This window comes from Tamandua tetradactyla, chromosome 16 (assembly GCF_023851605.1).
Source record: "Tamandua tetradactyla isolate mTamTet1 chromosome 16, mTamTet1.pri, whole genome shotgun sequence".
NCBI classification, from domain to species: domain Eukaryota; kingdom Metazoa; phylum Chordata; class Mammalia; order Pilosa; family Myrmecophagidae; genus Tamandua; species Tamandua tetradactyla.
The window spans coordinates 21,808,757-21,825,872 of NC_135342.1; the positions used below are offsets into that span (position 1 = coordinate 21,808,757).

A 17,116-nucleotide genomic window follows, 5' to 3' on the forward strand; every position below is an offset into this window, starting at 1 on the left:
AGATGAACTGAAACAGGTTTCTTGGCTGGAGGATTTCTCAGGACCTTCACTGTGATCTTGGAACACGAACCACAAATTCCAAAGTTTACAGAAAGCAGGACGACAGCACAAGTGGATGATGTAGGCACAGGTGGATGGGGGTGGGCTGGAGTGCACGTGCCCACCTGAAGCCTACCCTGCTCCACAGACTATCCTTATTGGAAATCTGCTGGCCACAAATTCATGATTAAATGGGCACCAGGAATCTCCAGAATGGAGAGAAAGGGTGCAGCATTTTCTAACTCATGAGATCCCAGAACCGTTTTCAGAGAGAGAGTCTTGCTGGATAAGCCAGAGGGCATGACATAGGGCACCAATTCTGACTCCCAGCCTTCCATTTTGCACCTATTCATGGGGGTGGCTCCTGGTTCCCTCGTCAATAAATTCAAGATAATGACACCAAGGCCCTGGGCTGCCGTGAGCCCTCAGGGAGATGCATGCAAAGTGGCTGACCCGGCACCCCAGGAAGGGGAGGATTGTTAGTGCCTAGCCTTCTGGTAGATGGGGTGGCAGCATCTCCCCAGGTTTCCTACAGTTGCTGAGAACTGCCTGGCCCGGGGCTGGTGGCCAGGATGACCCACAAGGGCCAGTCAGTCCCCCCGCCCCTCGCCACTCACTGCTTCTGCACGCAACTTCGCTGAAGGAGCACAGTTGGTGTGGTGACCCTTACCTGTGCTGTGAGTTGGATGGGTTGGGAGAGGGTGAGCTGTGGGGTCCCCGGGGACTGGCTGGCGGACTGTGGCGGTGGCAGGTCGCCTCCCCCAGAGGAGGCTGGGGGCTGTGAGGTGGAGGAGGAGGCAGAGGAGGAAGAGGAGGAGGAGGTGGAGGAAGAGGCGGCGGCAGCGGCATTAGCGGCGGCGGCGGCATTGGACTGCTGCACGGCGGCGGCCAGGAGCTGGGCCTGCGCTTGCTGCAGGAGGAGCTGCTGCTGAGCTGGCATCAGCGCCGTGAGCTGTGAGGGGAGGTGAGGGACAGCAGGGGCCAGAGAAGGGGGTCAGGGGAGGAGCAGAGAAGGCAGAGAGGATTAGTGCTGGCACCAAGCAGGTTAGGGGGCGAGTTTTACAGGAGGACAAGGGAGGCAAGAGGCAGGCGTGAGAGACTGGCCGTGGTCCTGGTGGGGTAGCTCATGCCACAGGTCCTGTAACAGATGGCAGCTGACTGGCAGTGCCCCCTTACCCTCACTCTGCCCCAAGTACTTACCCCAGCTAGCTGGCTGCCCGTCAACATGAGTTGGGCCTGGGGCAGATGAGGCTGAGCTGGCTGGGGAGGTGGGGGTGCTGCTGAGGCTGAGTCGCCACTGGGGTCTTCAGCCTTGATCTGGGGGGGAGAGAGGCAGGGTCCGGGACCCCAGAATGTTAAGTGGAGGCCAGAGAGAATGCCCACCTGTGAACCAAAGAGAGGGCACGTGTGGGGCAGAGGAACAGACCAGACTGGAGTACAGAGGCTGCTGCTGGTGACCCTGTGCTGACTGGCCAGAAGACCCCAGGCCACCCAGATCCAGCCTCATCTTCCACAGCCATCAAATGGATGAGGGCTGACACACCACCTGCGCCCAAACTCCCTAAAGGAGAACGTGACATAGGGAGAGCACTTTCCCCCTGCCGGGTGTCAGTTGCCATAAAATGGGAAACAGTACCATTGAAGGCGTGGTCGGGGGGGCCTAATAAGTGGGTTCCTGCACCCCTCATCTGCTTTAGTTGACGGAGTAAGGCTTTGTTGGAAGAAAGTCTTACGGTGTTAAATGCTTGAAAATCAGTGCTTTAGAATACGGGCCACAAACTCAAGTGCTTGCAGAGGCACGCGGACGGCATGAATGGCTGACGTGGGCAGACATGGGTTGAAAAGCACATGCCTTGCCTGAAGGCCACTCTAAACTCTAAAAACTCTCAAACTCTACAACAAAAATGCTGGGTCAGATAAATAATGCACTTCTGCAGGCTAGATGTGGCCCCGGGAGCTGCTGGCCTCCCGTCCACCCCAGAGGTCTGCCGAGCCCCTGCTTGTCCCCCTGATCCGAAAGCTGACGCCTCTCGTGTTGTATAAATGGAGCGGGTTAACACTAAGAGCTCGGGGTCTTCTTTCTCTCTAGAAGGGTCTCCTGGTTAAGGGGCATGCAGGGGTGGGAGAAGGCACAGCTTCGTGGAATCACAGGCCCTCAGACTCAGAGAGGATGTTAGGGATCATCTTTCAGCCCAGCGTCCCAGAACCATTTTGCAAAAAAAGGGAGACTGAGGTCCAGAGAGGAAAAGTGACTTCCCCAAAGTGAGTTGGTGGGGTGGGAATGAAGCAGCATTTGGAATGCAGCAGAGGCGTAGGGACAGACAGAGGTCTGGGAAAGGCCAAATAAAAGAGGGTGGCATGCCGCAAGTTATGAATTCAAACACCAGGTTTAAGGAGCCCAGGAAGCAACGGGGTAGTGGGACCCCTGAGAGAGGTGTGAGGGGCTCCCAGAAGTCTGGGCATGTTCTGCTTTTTGATCTGGTGCTGGTGACATGATATGTTTGGTATGTGAAAAGTCACAGAACTGTACCCTTAGCGCATTTTATTTGTTGCATTTTAATATATATACATATTTTTTAATAGCATCGAATGGCTTGGTGAGAACACTATTTCATTTTCGATGCTCTTTAATTCCTTCTGGTCATCTGAAGAGGTAAGTCTCTATTGCTGGCTAAAATGTCTTTAACACTCTCTCCTCCCGGCTCATCTCCCCTTGTAATAAAAGGAGACCAGGCCCTCGACCCTTCAGCAGACAAGAATCTCGGGGTGAATTTTAATCATTGTATTTATTTCTGCGGCAAGTGATTCTGGTTTTCCGTCCACGGAATTTCCATTTAAAAAACATTTATTTAAATGGTTTAAAAAGCGTGCTAATCCATCAGCTGATAATTACTGAAGGCGAGTGACGAGTACCTGAGGGTTTCTTTTCATTACATGTTTCTCTCTGTTTTTGTATCCACTTCAAATTTTCCACAGTAAAATGTCCTTTTTTTTTTTAATTGGGCCAATTAAAATAAATTATTATGTAAATAATTGTATAAAGCAGTGTGTGGCTATGATTGAGATGGAGAATGGAGATGGGAGCACATGAATCACTGTTCATGGGAAACGCCGACACAGTTGAGAGAGCCGAGAGGTAAAGCCCCAGTGTTCAGGGGGACAGGGTGAGGCCCTCCGGGTCAGGGGCTACTGCCCTCCTGTGCCTCTGGTTTTCTCCTGGAGTCAGGCCCGAGCAGGGCAAGGGAAGGGAAAAACCTTATTCCCTGTACTCCACTAGTTTCCCCAAAAGGAGGGTACTAAAGGGAGGAGAGAATGCAAAGGCCAGTTCCAGCTAAGGAGGGGGCAGGAGGGGGTGGACACATTCTCCAAGGTAGGAGCCAGCCTGAGGTGAGAAGGTGGAGGAGAACTGGAGCTCCAAGCAGGGCAAGACAGGACACTAGCTCCCCAAGGGCACACCTGCTTCCCAAGAGGACACCTGCTCCCCAAGGGCACACTTGCTCCCCAAGCACTTTGTTCTCCTACAGCAGCTCCACCAAAAGGGGCTAGAGGTGAAAGGGGCCTTGGGGACCATCTGATCTGTGTGACCCCTGCCACCATGTTAGAGAAGGGAAAACTGAGAAACCCAGAGAGGGGAAATGCCTTCCCTGTGGTTGCAGAGCAAGCCTGAGGCAGTGTGAGAAGGGGTCCCCAGCCTCTAGCCCCATCCCTCTGCCACTTTTGATCAGAGCCAGGAGTCCTGTGGGGGCTCATGTCCCCTCTGACTGTGCCCTGGGGCAGTCTTCAGGCCCCTGGACCTGGCAGCTATTCCGGACCAGGTGGGCAGCCCAGGGCCAGGGCCTAAGAAGCACCAGGGAGCCCTGCAGGGCCCAGCCACCCGGCCCCACCTGGACTCGGAACGTGCACTGCCTGGCCTGCCCACCATCCTCTTCCCCGGCAGCCCCCTCCACCCCCACACTGCGGTCCCCCACTCCCCCCTCGCTGGCCCCTGAGTGTGCGTGATGGGAGGGGGGTGCAGGCCGTAGCTCTGCCAGGGAAGTTGGGATGGGGGTGGGGCCCTCAGCTTCCTGTTGTTCATCGCCCGGGGCCCTGGGGGGGATTTCCCTGGCCACCCCCACCCCCCAGGGAAGGGGAAGGAGCGCGGGTGAGTCACAGGCCTGGGGCGGGAGCCCGAGGGTGAGAAGGGGGGAGGAACCTCGCCACCAAGGTACCAGGGCTCCGAACCGCTCAGCCGTGGGCGGGGCAGCCATGTGAGGAGCCGCCCCAGCCCCACGCCTCGCTGGGACACGGTCCCGCCTTTCCTGGGGGTTCCGACAAGGGGCTTACCTTGGTGCTGGGGCCAGTTGGGGAGACGGAGAATGGAGAGGTCTTATTCTGGGGGTTCTGAGAAGAGAAAGTTGGGGTGGGGCGGTGGGAACAGTGAGAGGTGAAGCTGCCCCCAACACCACACCCTCCTGGCCCCGTCCTGCCCCTCTGCTCCCTTCTTCCCTTTCCCGCCGCCCGTCCTGTTCATCCGCCCCGTCCCCACCTGATGGTTAGTGTCTGGTCCATTCCTTTCAGTGTCTGCAACGACAGGGAGGGGTGAGTTAGCAGCAGTCCCTGCGGCCCGGCCGCTTTGCCCCCATGCAGGTCCCCGCCTTGGTATACCCCCAGCCCTGCTTCCCCCCACCACGATGGCTCTCTGCCCTCCCTGCTCCCTTCCCCACCTACCTGTGTGATCTGACGGAGAGTCCAGACCTTGTTTCTCGGCCTCCAGGGGCTTAGACATTCTTATTTCTGGGGACAGAGGAGAGATGGAAATGGGAAGTGGGATGAGGGAGGGAACGCCAAGAGGGTGCTCAGGCCCCGCTCCCAGCCCCGCTTTCTCCAGATCACCCCTCCCTGGAAGAGACTCTTTGGCCACCTCTGGTGGATAGAAGAAGAGCCCCAGGCCTTGGGATCTTGCCAGATCCTCTCACCCTTCCAGGAGGTGGCATAAGGGGTGCCACCCCCCAGGAGGTATGGGGGGTGGACATGAGGAAGAGGTGGCTGCCCGGAGCAGCTGGTGATGTTCCGAAGCGCGTGCAGCCAGGCCTCCTTCACAGCTGGGCTGCCCCAGCTCCCCGTCCTGCCCCACCAGGTTTCGGGTGAGACATGTTTTCCACTCTGAGTGGGGCCTGGGGTGCGTGATGGGACTGAAGCTTCCCCAAGCGAGGGAGCCACCAGGTCTCTGAGTGTGATGCAGTCACATCCTGACCGCCACCCCCACCCCACGCAGGCCCCTCACGGTCCCGTCCACACCTCACTCCCATCTGACCTTCCCTCTCACACTCAGCAGGTGGGGCCCACGCCCGCCCCGACGACTCCTCACAACCCCAACCCCATCCGGCTCTGCCCCTGACCTTATCCCCAAACCTAATCCCATACCTTACCTGGGACTTCAGCCTTGATTCCCAGCTGTACCCCAACTCCAACCTAAACACCCCACCCCTGCAAATACAGTAGTTCCCTGGACACAGGATATGAAAAGAGACAGTCAAGGTTGGTGCCAGGAGCGGGTGAGGCACCAGGAAACACAAACCAATGGAGACAAATTCCCTGTCCTCTAAGAGCTGCGATACCAATGACGAAAAGGTGAAGGCGTCCTCAGTGCTCTCGCGGCACTAAACAGCTGTCGGTGCTAATGTTACTCCCATTTCACAGAGGAGCAAACTGAGGTCCTGAGAGGGGGGGGTGTCACTTCCCCAAGAGCACAGCAAAATTGTAGCAGCACCCCAATCAGAACCAGGGGCTCTGGATTCCAGGACTCCCGCTTCTAATCAGCACGACCCTGCACCCCAATCCTGATTTCCACCTGTCCCCAGACCCTGCCATCTTCACCCATCACCCCACTGCAAAGCCATCCTAACACCAGCTTGAACCTCACCTTCCTGGTGCTGGACCCCAGTGCAAGCCCACGCTTCAGCTCACCAAGTTCTTATTCCCCTTTCTCACCCTGAGTCCCAACTCACGCCCAAGTCTTTCATCTGACCTTGACTCCCAGGCTGGCCTCTGGCCTTACTCATCACCTGCTTGGGCTCTGAACTCTCCCCACAGCTCACTCTAAAACCCAGGACTGACCCATGACCCCACCCCGATCACAGGGGCTGCCCAACTCTCACGTGCTCTGCACCCTAAGAAAACTGGCAAAAAGGAGGGGTGAGAAGCCCTCAGCAACTGAAAAAATCCAAAAGTTCTGCGGTTGGTAATTACTTGACATGAAATGCCACTCGGGTTTTAATTCCTAATTAAAAAGCCAGGTTTTAATGCTGCTGTGGATGTGTAAATAGATACATGCTCCAGTCAGCAAAGCAGGAGAGAGGCCCACCCACCTCTGGGAACGTGTTCGAGAGAGACAGGCATTCTGTCCTCAAAAGTGCAGTCCACGAACGTACAGAAGACCAGAAGAGACCCACATGTCCATCAACAGGTGATGGACACCCAAAAGGTGGCCAGTCCACGCAGTGAAATACCCCCCAGCAACAAAGAACAGCAAACTCCTGGTGCACACAAAGGACTGAATCTCTTTAAGATATGGTGCCAAGTAAAAGATGTGCAACACGTCCGTAGGTCCGCATGGACCTAAGAGGACACATAGTGTGACTCCAATGACACAAAGTCCAAGACTGGGCAAAAGAGACCTCAGGTGATAAAGGTCAGATTTGTGGGTACCTTTGCGGGGGTGGGGGTAGTGACCAGGAAACGGCCTGCAGCGAGGCTGGAAGTGCTCTGTCTTGATCTCTTTTGTGGCTATGCAGGTTTATTCGTATGTAAAAGTTCATCAAGCTGCACACTGAAAATTTGAGCACTTGACTGCATATAAATTAGACTTTCACAAAAAAAAGAAAAACTTAAAAGCTAAAAAGGAAAACAGCCACGTCACAATTATCAGCACAGAGTCCTAGTAAGGTGGTGGCTGGTGAAGGGCGGGGGTGGGGAGTGGGTGCCCAGGGTGCTCTGGGAGCGCAGTCTCTGCTTCCTGGCACATGATCCTAAGAGATACAGGAAGACGGGAAGGGAGTCAGGTGATCAGGCCTCCTAGTCCTGACTGGGGCACCAAGGGCAGGAATCCTGCCAAATGCCCGATCCCGCTCTCACCCGCCCAGATCTGGGCCCCTGCTTCAGACAAGCCTAAGCAGGTTCTAAATCCCACCCCTCACCATCCCTGAAATCTCCACCCTGTCAAGCCCCAACCCGTGGTCTTGCTCAGATTGCCCCAGCATGATCCTTCCTATACCCAGCTCTCCCTCATTCCAAAACCTTCCATGGCTCCCCACTTCCCCAAGAAAAGTCCAAACCCCTTGCCTGGCCTTCAGAGCCCTCAACTGTCTGACTCTTGCCACTCTGTCCCCAAGCACACTGCTTTTCAACCACATGGGCGTCTCTTCTGCCTGGGACAAAGTTTCACTACTCCCTTCTACCTGGTGGACACCTCTCCTGCCCACAGACCACAGCAACATCTGACCACACTTCCATCCCAGAAAGTCCACTCTCATCCTTGGCATCCCCCAGCTGCTGCCCTCCTACTGTCCCAGCACTGAGCCCCTGGGGCTATGGCTGGCTGTGCCCAGATCTTTTCTCTACCAGACTGGGCAGGCAGGCCTGGTCCGACCCATTGCTGGGTCCCCAGTACCGCCCAGCCTGGAAGAATGGGTTGCAGAGGTCTGCTGAACATCCCTCCATCCATCCCTCCCCATGACTCTTGTTGCTGCCTCTGGCCTGCTGCCCTGCAATTTAACAATGTTTCCTGAAGCCTGGGCATGAGCTGGTCCCTCTGCCTGGAATGCTGTTGCCAATTGTGGCCACTTGGTGCCTCAGCCTTTGGTCTGGCACAGGCTCCATCCCCTAGGATGCCACCACCCCAGCTGTCCCTAGTTCTCAGTCAGGACTCTGGCGTGGGCCTCAAGGAGTCCAAAGTCTGGGGGGTGACAGTTCGCGGAGGTTAGGGTGGGCTAGAGGGCAGTCAGGGGCATGGGGAGCCCAGAGAGGAAGGTTCTAACCACCTGGGGAGTCAGGGAAGGCTTCACAGAAGAGATGAGCTGAAAGAGGGGATCCCCAAGCCCTGGCTCCCCCTGCCACAGCATCATCCCATCATGTACCTCGGGGGCAGGTTTGATTCATCTCGGGGTCCCCATCCCTGTCCTGCACAGGACATGTGTGTTAAGTGAATGAAGGTGGCCCCAAGGCCCTGCTCTCCCCACTCCAGGCCTTTGGCCTCTGCTGTCCCCCGACTCGAGGTGACGTGCTCCTCCTCTCCTGGCAAACATCTCCCCTTTAAGGCCCCGCTCACTGCCCTCTAGCCTATCCTGACACGGTGAGCAGGGACCTCCCTCCAGACTGTGGGCTCTTTGCAGCCCAGGCCAGAGTCACCACTACATAAGCCTCAGACTGGCCTGTGGAATGAATGAATGAATGAATGAATGAATTCCCCATGTGACCCAGGCCCCAATCCTTTCTAAAGCAGACCACTCTCCTATTGATCCTGACACCCCAATCCTCAGCCTCAGCCCCTAAGCAACCCTAACTTGAACTTTAAGGTGAAGCAACCAATTTCACTTGGAGGGAAAGTTTTCACCATGCTGTTTCCCTTATTCCCCCTAAATTCTCTCCACCACACCCACACACTCCCCGCCCATCCCTTGGCTGGGCCTTCAGCAAAACCTTGGCGTGCTGCTCTCTGTCCTGCCCCCTCCCTCTCTTTCCTCCTCCCCTATTACAGCCCAATCCAAGGAAAGGGTCTCATCAAGTCGTTCCCCCCAAGGCTCAACAGGGTGCTCCATTTTCACTGTGGACCAAAGGCCAGATAGTGCCTGAAGGTGGCCTTGCAGACACTGGCAACCAGGAGCCTGGAGGGTCTGTCCAAAGGCTCACAAAACCCGCCCTCCAGCAGAGATGCCCGATGCCCCTCTCTCTCCAATCTAGGGAAAGTGCGATGCCTTATTCTAGTCCAGACATGATGTAACTGGTGCAGAGTGCCACTCGGGCGCTGGGTTTACCATGCTCCCAGCTCGTTCTCCCCTGGCACCTTCAGCCAGCCCCAGGAAGCCTCACTTGCTCGGAAAAGTTGGTTGGGTATTTATGGTCAGTTCCTCCCCACGTCCATCCCAGGTGTGTAACTTTTTAAGAGGAAGTGACCAGGAAATGGAATGCATAACCCTGGCAGGCCACTTCGAGCCACATGGCCCCTTGAATCCCACCCAGGGCTACCCAGGTCCCTGAGCTCACACTTACTTGCCTGCCTGGCCCACGTCTGGGACTCTGGGTCCTCTCTGCCCTCTCTGCCCCGCCTTTTCGGACTTTCACTTCTCCTCTGCATTTCCCCCAGCCGGTTTTAGCAGACTTGGGCCAGCTTCTCCTTAGCACTTACCGAAATTAGGGCTAAATATAGAGGGCCCAAGGGCTGCCCCTCACCCCTTCCTGGCCCCCAGGGCCTGTCCCCTGGGTCCCCCACACATGCAGCCTGCCTCAGTCAAGGCCATGGCCTGGGAGCCCCTGTGGGTGGTGTCCTGTAATGCCAGGAACCTCGGTGAGCCCAGCTGGCCCAGCCCCTGGCCTCCCCAGAAGCAGCAGCCCACACACCCTGCCCCCCACCTGCAGCTGGCCCCAGGCTGCATCAAGAGTGAATACTTCTGAGCTGGCAGGAGAGGGATGGAGATAGAGGTAGCAGACACAACAAGAGAGCTGGCCCCACAGCTGGGCCAACACCAGGCAAGGACTGCCACATAGAGCACAGGCAGGGCCTGGAACAGAGACCATGCAAACCTGAACGAGAAACAGGTGAGCACAGACTGCCGGCAAGAATATGCATGGGTCTGTACAGAGAAACAAAGGCCCAGACACAATGACACAGGCAGAGATGTAAAACACACACCAAGATGTGCACACACTCACTTACTCACCCAGAATCATGTGCGCAGACACACACCTAGACATGCACATACCACACATACTCTCACATCCAGCCATGCACAGGCACAAACCTAGATGTGCACACACACCACAGAGTTATGCAATGATAGACACACATCAGATTGCATACACCCACACACCTAGTCATGTACAGACTAGCACTGAGATGCACACACACACACATTCACATGCTCAGTCATGTACAGACACACACCCAGAGTCACTCACAGACAGACACAGTCATGTCTCACCCACCCAGAGTCCATGGAGGACCCTTGAACTAGTTCGCAGATGTGGCGCCTGAGCCCAGTCAGGGTGAATGAGCTGCCTGAGGCCACACAATGTATTAATTCATGTCCAGGCAGACCGGCTCCATGAGAAATCCCGAGCAAAAGGTCTAACCCTGTGCCTGGCACACACAAGGCTCCCATTCAAGCCCAGACAGGGACTGAGTCAGGGGCATGCACACAACTGTATCTCTCTGTAGACACTGCATGAACACACACTAGGTATGTGACTCATATACCTAGTCACACCTGCAGTCACTTCAGTAAATGCATACATGCCACTCAGCAGTCTTCTTTCTGTCTCAACCTCCCTCCTTACCTCCTCTGCCTTGCTCACACCCATTTAGCCTTCAGATCTCAGCTCAGACATTCCCTCCTCCAGGAAGCCTTCCCTGATACCTAACAGACAACCCCCCATGCTTCTCCTTCTGGCCCTGACTCCTTTGCCAATGTGCCTCTCCCATCCTGGCCCTGACCCCACTGAGCTGTGACAGGTCTGTCTCCCCTACCATAGATTCTAGGAGGCCGGGACTGGAGCTGCCTTTTTCACTTATATTTCCAACCTCTAGCATAGAACTCAATGACAACTCACTGAAGGAGGGTCACAGAGATGCCCTCATAGATTAATAACACACAGCAACCAAGACTTCCACCCACAGTCACACCTTTATAGCCACAAGTGAAACAGCGACCATGAAGCCCTGAGAGCGTCCTGGGTTCTAGGCACTGAGCTGAGCACCTCACACGGATCCCCTCATTGAGCCTGCATCACTATGCCAGGCGATGATCGCCATCATGCCGAGAGTCGCACGTCACTAAATGAGAACAAAGACCATTGCTTGTATGGTGCCCAGGGCACACTGCTCCCTCAGTTCACTGAGAGTGGGTGGGAAGGTGTTTAATAAGTACACAAACAAATGTGCCACAAGGAAAGTTAAAATGGGTTGAAGGGACCCGAGGACAGTGAGGGTGTGGATGGGGACGACAGGAAGGCCTCTTCGAAGAGGGGACACTCGAGGCGAACGAGGCGAAGGATGCAAGGAAGTGGGCCAGACATCACTGCCCAGCCTGTCCCCCAACATCACACATAGCAGGCACACGCTAGGCCCTCCCAAGACTCAGAGCTCCTGCACATGCACACATACATGCACGTGCATACACACTCAAGTAAAACGTTTCAACCCTTCTGAAGCCTCCCCACAGAGCCCCCATGTCGCCCACCCCACTGGCCCTTTATGTAAGGATGGGCTACCAACAGGTTTCCATCCTCCCCACCTCAGACCCCTCAGAGCAGAGTGGAGGGCAAGAGAAACGGGGAAAAGGGATTGGGAGAGGTACCTGGTATTGGGGGAGGGGGAGGAGGAGTTGGGGAGTGGAGACTCAGGCTGGAAGAGGGAGCCCTGCTGAAGCACAAAGTGAAAGGGCCAAGGAGACAGGCAAGGAGAGAGGGCAGGTAGGGTCAACGAAAGCGGAAGGCATCTCGGCACAAGTCCCACCTGTCCTTCCGTCATAGGCGCCAGCTCCCAGAGTCTTACCTGGAGCCCCCATGCTGGAGTGAACCATGCTGCCCGCCCCACCAGGGCTGGGGAACAACTGTGTCATCTCCCCGCCCTCTGGGGGCCAAGCCCTCCCTACCGGAAGTCACCCGGCGGAGGAAACCACAGGGGCCGTTCCACCCCCCTTCAGGAGGAAAAATGCCCCGGCCCGCAAGCCCGCCCCAGCAGCTGACCCCAAATCTTCAGCGGTAAGGGTGAGGGGAGTAGGGCGGTGGAGGAAACCAGACTCCTACTGCTGCACCCCCGGGGGGGTGGCATCAACACTTGGCCCAAACCTCCAGCAAACACTTCTGGACAGGGCCTGTAGGTCTGCGAGATAAGGGGTCCCAAGATAATAATGCGCTCTCTAGCAGCATCGGGGGGCTTTTCCCATGCCAGGTCCTGCACCTCACACTTGTTAGGAGAGACTCCTCCCAACAGCAGCCGTGAAAGGGGTGCTGCTATTTCCCCCAGTTTACTGAGGACGAGCCTGAGGGCCAGAGAGGTGAGATGACTTTCTCAAGACGCGTTGAAGCCAAAAAATAACGGCGGGAGGAGGTGTTCAGGGCGGGTGCCCGTCGCCGCGGAGGGACTAAGCCGCACACCTGCCCGCAGGTGAGACGTCTAGGGGCACCCCTGGGAGAAAGCGGTGCCCGCGGGCAGTGGCAGTACGGGCTGTGGGTGGGAGCCTTGGCAAGGGGCGGCGAGAGGTCTGTCGGGGGCAAATGTGAGGTCCCCAGGGGTATCCGATTGAGGGGAGCACCGGGTACCCTAGCCGCCGACTGCCTAACGAGCTGCGGGGCTCCCGGCCCGGTGCTTCCCTCCGCGCCCACCAGAGGGCGGCAGCGCCCAGCCAATGGGCCCGAGGGCGGGGCCGGCCGCGGAGGAGGGCGCCCCTCCCTCCGCTCCCCTCCCCGTCGCCCCCGCCCCCGCCCCTGCGCGCACACCTGCGAGGGTCACACAAAGGCGCAGGACTCTCGGCACACCGTGGTGCAGACAAAGGCGCGGCCCAGCCCGCTGCCCTCTTCCCGCTCCCGTCGCCCCGGGGTCCGAAGCTGCCCGGCCGCCTGGCGCCTCCAAACAGCCCACCTGCCCGCCGGCGGCCCGGAAGGACACGCTGAGCCCCACACTGGGGGAACCCCAACAACACGCCGGAACACACAGGCACCTGGACTCACACACACATAGACACTCCAGTATTTCTGCACATGGGACCCACACTTTGCACACACACACACGTGAACACAGCTCTACCTGCCTGCATAGGCCCCAACAACAACCCTCCTTGCTCAGGTGCCTCAGTCAGGACACACCTCCTGTGGGCACAAAGTCACGTCCACCCATGCGTGCCAGGCATGCACACTCATGCAGGGCACAATGCACAGCCAGCCCTACAGGAGTGCCCCCCTCCATCTGCACCCAGGGCTCCTGAGCTCCCACCCTGGCACACCCAAGCCAGCAGGCCGCCACCCACCCCTCGCCACAGGAATGAGCTGCACACTGAGGGCAGGGTTTCCAGGCATCTACTCTCCCCAGCATGCCCCAATGCAAAGGCTATTTCACAGAGGAGGTCCAGAGACCACACAGCTACTTGGCTCCAACCCAGACCTCCTGCCTCCTAGCCCCCTCTTCCCTCTGTCTCTCTCCCTTTCTCAGCACAGCCGCAGGATTTCTGCACACGAGGTTCTTTGGGTCAGCAGTCTGATGAACAGCGAGGGACTGGAGCCTTGTCTTGAAGTTGCATTGCCCAGTAAGCTCTATTTTGATTTAGGATTATATATTTGAGGGGCTTGGAAATAGGGTATAAGGACATTATGGGGGCCAAAGTACCACCAAGCAACCCCCATACTCCATCACAGACATATCCCATGCCATCCATGTCAGATATATGCTTTTGGATGTGGCCCCATGTCTGCCCCCTAAGGTGAGCAAAGGAGAGAGGGGACCTCCCCCATTTCAGGTGCTGCCCTCCTAAGTTCCGAGTTGAGTATAGGAACAGAGCAAGGCCTTACGCATGCCCCGGTAGGATGAAATCACCCCATCCACCTGCTTCCCATTCTGGCTTCCCTATCATTGCCTCGGCCGGACCAGAGCCAAGTGTACAGGCCTGGGTGAGGGAATCCTGAAGGAGGGTGGGCCTAAGGCCTCAGCCTGTCTGAGAGAGGAGCGGGGAGGCCATATTTGGGGCACACTGGGCGGGGCAGGCTGGCAGCCAGGGGTGGTGAGGCAGAGTTGGTGGTCTCCTGGCCAGAGAAAAGGCCTCAAGCCATTTTGAGCAAAAGAAGTAGGGAGTGAGAGCTGGGGAGCAAAGGGGGCCACTCGGGGTGCAGGATGCCTGGGAGGGGTGGTGGCGCAGGGGAGGCCAGGCTGGGCTCAGGGCTGAGCGGTAATTAAAGGAGACGTAGGGGGCTCCCCAGGGCCGGCGGGGCTGGTAACTGACACGTGGGCCCCATTGCTCCGCTCATATTTCTCGCCGGATCGATACGTTTGACTCCCGACAAGACAATAATCGCTTGTACGCGGCCAGCGAGTCGATCAAATACATTATTAGAGCGAGGTCCCCCGGGGGCCCGGCGGGGAGTTGGTGTGGTGGGGGAAGCAGCCAGCCCACCAGGGACAGCAGAGCCAGATTCTTCACCCCTCTGGGCCCTCAGCCACGGCCTCTTCCTGGTGGCCACCCCTGGGAACCCTCCCTATGGCTCAGCCCCCAGCCACTCTGGACTCCCGTTGTCTCTGGCGACCTCTACACTTAGCTCCGGGCCATGTCCCAGCTCTGCGTGGGGACTCCGGGGGTCTTTTCTCATAGGTGCTGCCCTCATCTGTAGGGCTGCAGCCCGTGGGAGCTCGGAAAGGCTCCTCAGGCCCCCCACTTGGCAGGAAGAGACTGGGTCACAAGCCACTCTGAGTCAGTGGCCAGGCCAGGGGACGAACTTGGCCTGGGATTCACTGATGCTGGTCTCCCTCTGCCCCAGCCTCCTTTCTGCATCTAAACCCGTGGGCCTTTAGCAGAGCTCAGGCCTCTGGGGGGCCAAGGGGGTGGTCAGGGAAGCCTGGCTCAGGGCCCAAACGGAAAAGAAAATGGCAGGACAGGGGCGGCCAGCAGGCGCACAGATAAAGGGATGTAGGCTGCTCCTTCTGCAGGGCTTTGTGGTCCCCAAATAGGGACCCTGAATCATGTCTAGTCTCAGCCTGTCAACTCTTTCCCCTTTTTTTTTTTCTTTTCCCTTTCTTTTTTAGTCAGTCAATTCTTGACACTGCTTGCCCCTCTCTTCCCCTCCTCCCTGGCTTCTGGGCTTGAGCCTCCATTTCCTGTTTACACACCTGCCTCAATCCAGGGACCCAAGGTGATTTCAGGACTGCCTCTCCAGTGATCCTAAATCAAGATCAAACTGCAGTCACCCAAAGTTCTGCTTAGGCGCATCCAGCACCCAGACTTAAAATATTTCTTCTTTATCCTCCTCAATATCAACATCAGCATTAACACTGGCATTGTGGACTATTCTGTATTGTCTTAGCTTCACAATAGTTCGAGGAGGTGAGAGGTCTGTTATCTCCATTTTACTGATGACCTGGGGCTCAGAGAGTGAAGTCAACTGCCCCAAGTCACACAGCATATGAGTGGTGGAGTAGGGACTCTGTCCTGATCACAGCCTGTGCTCTCTTGACTCTGCCATGGGCCTCCTTTGTAGAGCTCTGAAATGCCCCCCATGCTTCAATGAACAGCAGAAAAAAGTACTCCCTGCCCACGAGGCCCACTGGAATCCCCCAGAGCCTTGAGAGTATGTTTCTTGATACTCAGCAATGCACTGTACTCCTTCTAATCTTGCCAGTGCCTGGCTGACGGAGGGTGAACCCTTCCCCATTTCCTTCAATTCACACATACTGACATGCCCCTCCGTGCCCTGTCCTGTTTGAGGGCTGCGGACCCAGAGATCAGCTAGCTCTGGAACCTGTCCTCAAAGACCTCATGGTCCAAGGGGAAGCCTGGAGGGGATGAAACAACCCTGATAGTCTATCACTGGGTCATAAGAATCCAATGAGCGCAGTTACGTGCTAGGCCATCGGAAGGCTCAGAACATACAGTGGTTAAAAGCAAAACAGAGACAAGTTTTCTCCCCACTTATAGAGCCTACAGCCTTTTGGGGGGGGACCATTAAAAAAGCCATCAAATAAATATGTAATTCCAAGTTGAGACAAGTGCTTTCAAGAATAGGAAGAGGTATGGACAGATGAGAAAAACATATGGATTAAATATAAATAAATAATAGGGAGAACAAATGTCAAAATAAATTTAGGAGATTGAAATGCTAGTGATCAATGATGGGAGGGGTAAGGGATATGATATATATGAATTTTTTTCTTTTTCTGAATTGATGCAAATGTTCTAAGAAATGATCATGATGATGAATATACAACTATGTTATAAAAAATGTTCATATTGTATGCTGATTGGTTTTATTAATAAATTTTTTTTAAAAATTACCGGGGGTGGGGGGAAGAATAGGAAGAGGATGATGCCTGATATAAGGTGGGAGGTGGTGTTGCAGAACATTGTTCTCTAAAGGTGGCATTTACATAGCAACTCAACCACTTACAAGACAAAGAGTGTGAGGAAAGGCACTCCAGGTAGTAGGAACAGAGGAGGAGATAGCCCTGAGGCGGCCAGCAACATGGCAATTCCAGGAGTAGAAAGGAAGCTCTCGGGTGGCTGGAGCAGAGAGAACAAGGAGGAGGACACAGGAGATAAAGGGGAGAGGTGGACAGGGCCCTATGGGCCATGGTAAGAATTGCAGGCTTTATTCCAAGTACTATCAAGAGAGTTTTAAGCCACTGAAAGAGTTTTAAGCTGGGGAGTGATATGATTCAATACACGTTTTAATGGATGACTCTAGATGCTGTGGGAAGCTGGATTGAAGGGCCACAGCGTGAGGGGTTCAGCCGTGAGAGGGTCAACCTTGAGGGAGTTCACATGAGAGATGATGGTAGCTGGGGCCAGGGTGATGGCAGCGGAGGTGGAAAGGTATCCCTGAAAGCCTTTTTGAGAGTAGGTGCAACAGAGTTTGGTGACTGGCGAATGTGGGGGAAGAGGGAGGAGTCAAGAGTGAGCCGCGGGTCGATGGAAGTACCTTTCCTGAGATGGAGAGATTGGGGAAGTGGGGAGAGCTCAAACTCAGATGAGAACGATCTGAGCAGGATGCAATACATGTCTTGAGGCTTGATTTAATGTTGTAGGTGGAAGCATTTTGGGCAGAGAGATTGTGTGTAAAGAAGACTCAGCGGGGACAGGTGTGAGGCAGAAGGGAGGTGTGGGATCTGGAAGCAGGATGACCT

At 55.9% G+C, this 17,116-nt stretch overlaps 1 protein-coding gene and 1 long non-coding RNA gene across 8 annotated transcripts in view; one reads left to right on the forward strand and one right to left on the reverse strand.

The window, feature by feature from the left end:
• POU2F2 (POU class 2 homeobox 2) overlaps window positions 1-11,862 on the reverse strand; it is a 36,430-nt gene extending 24,568 nt beyond the window's left edge. For 3 of the 7 annotated variants that reach the window (XM_077131673.1, XM_077131668.1, XM_077131671.1), the window contains exons 1-5: window positions 11,786-11,862; window positions 4,747-4,812; window positions 4,565-4,599; window positions 4,363-4,419; window positions 1,240-1,356 (exon numbers count right to left, since the gene is read on the reverse strand). In XM_077131673.1, the coding sequence (XP_076987788.1) occupies window positions 1,240-1,356; window positions 4,363-4,419; window positions 4,565-4,599; window positions 4,747-4,812; window positions 11,786-11,852 (342 nt within the window). In that variant the 5' untranslated portion in view covers window positions 11,853-11,862. Of the gene's footprint in view, window positions 1-1,239; window positions 1,423-4,362; window positions 4,420-4,564; window positions 4,600-4,746; window positions 4,813-11,785 lie in introns of all 7 variants that reach the window. The other 4 variants (XM_077131672.1, XM_077131667.1, XM_077131669.1 and 1 more) reach the window with 2 other exon arrangements.
• A 111-nt stretch (window positions 11,863-11,973) lies between these two features.
• On the forward strand, window positions 11,974-15,239 carry LOC143660209 (uncharacterized). The gene is made up of 3 exons (XR_013163882.1): window positions 11,974-11,994; window positions 13,442-13,535; window positions 15,023-15,239. It is a non-coding gene; the product is annotated as an uncharacterized LOC143660209 (long non-coding RNA).
• Window positions 15,240-17,116: the final 1,877 nt, after the last annotated feature.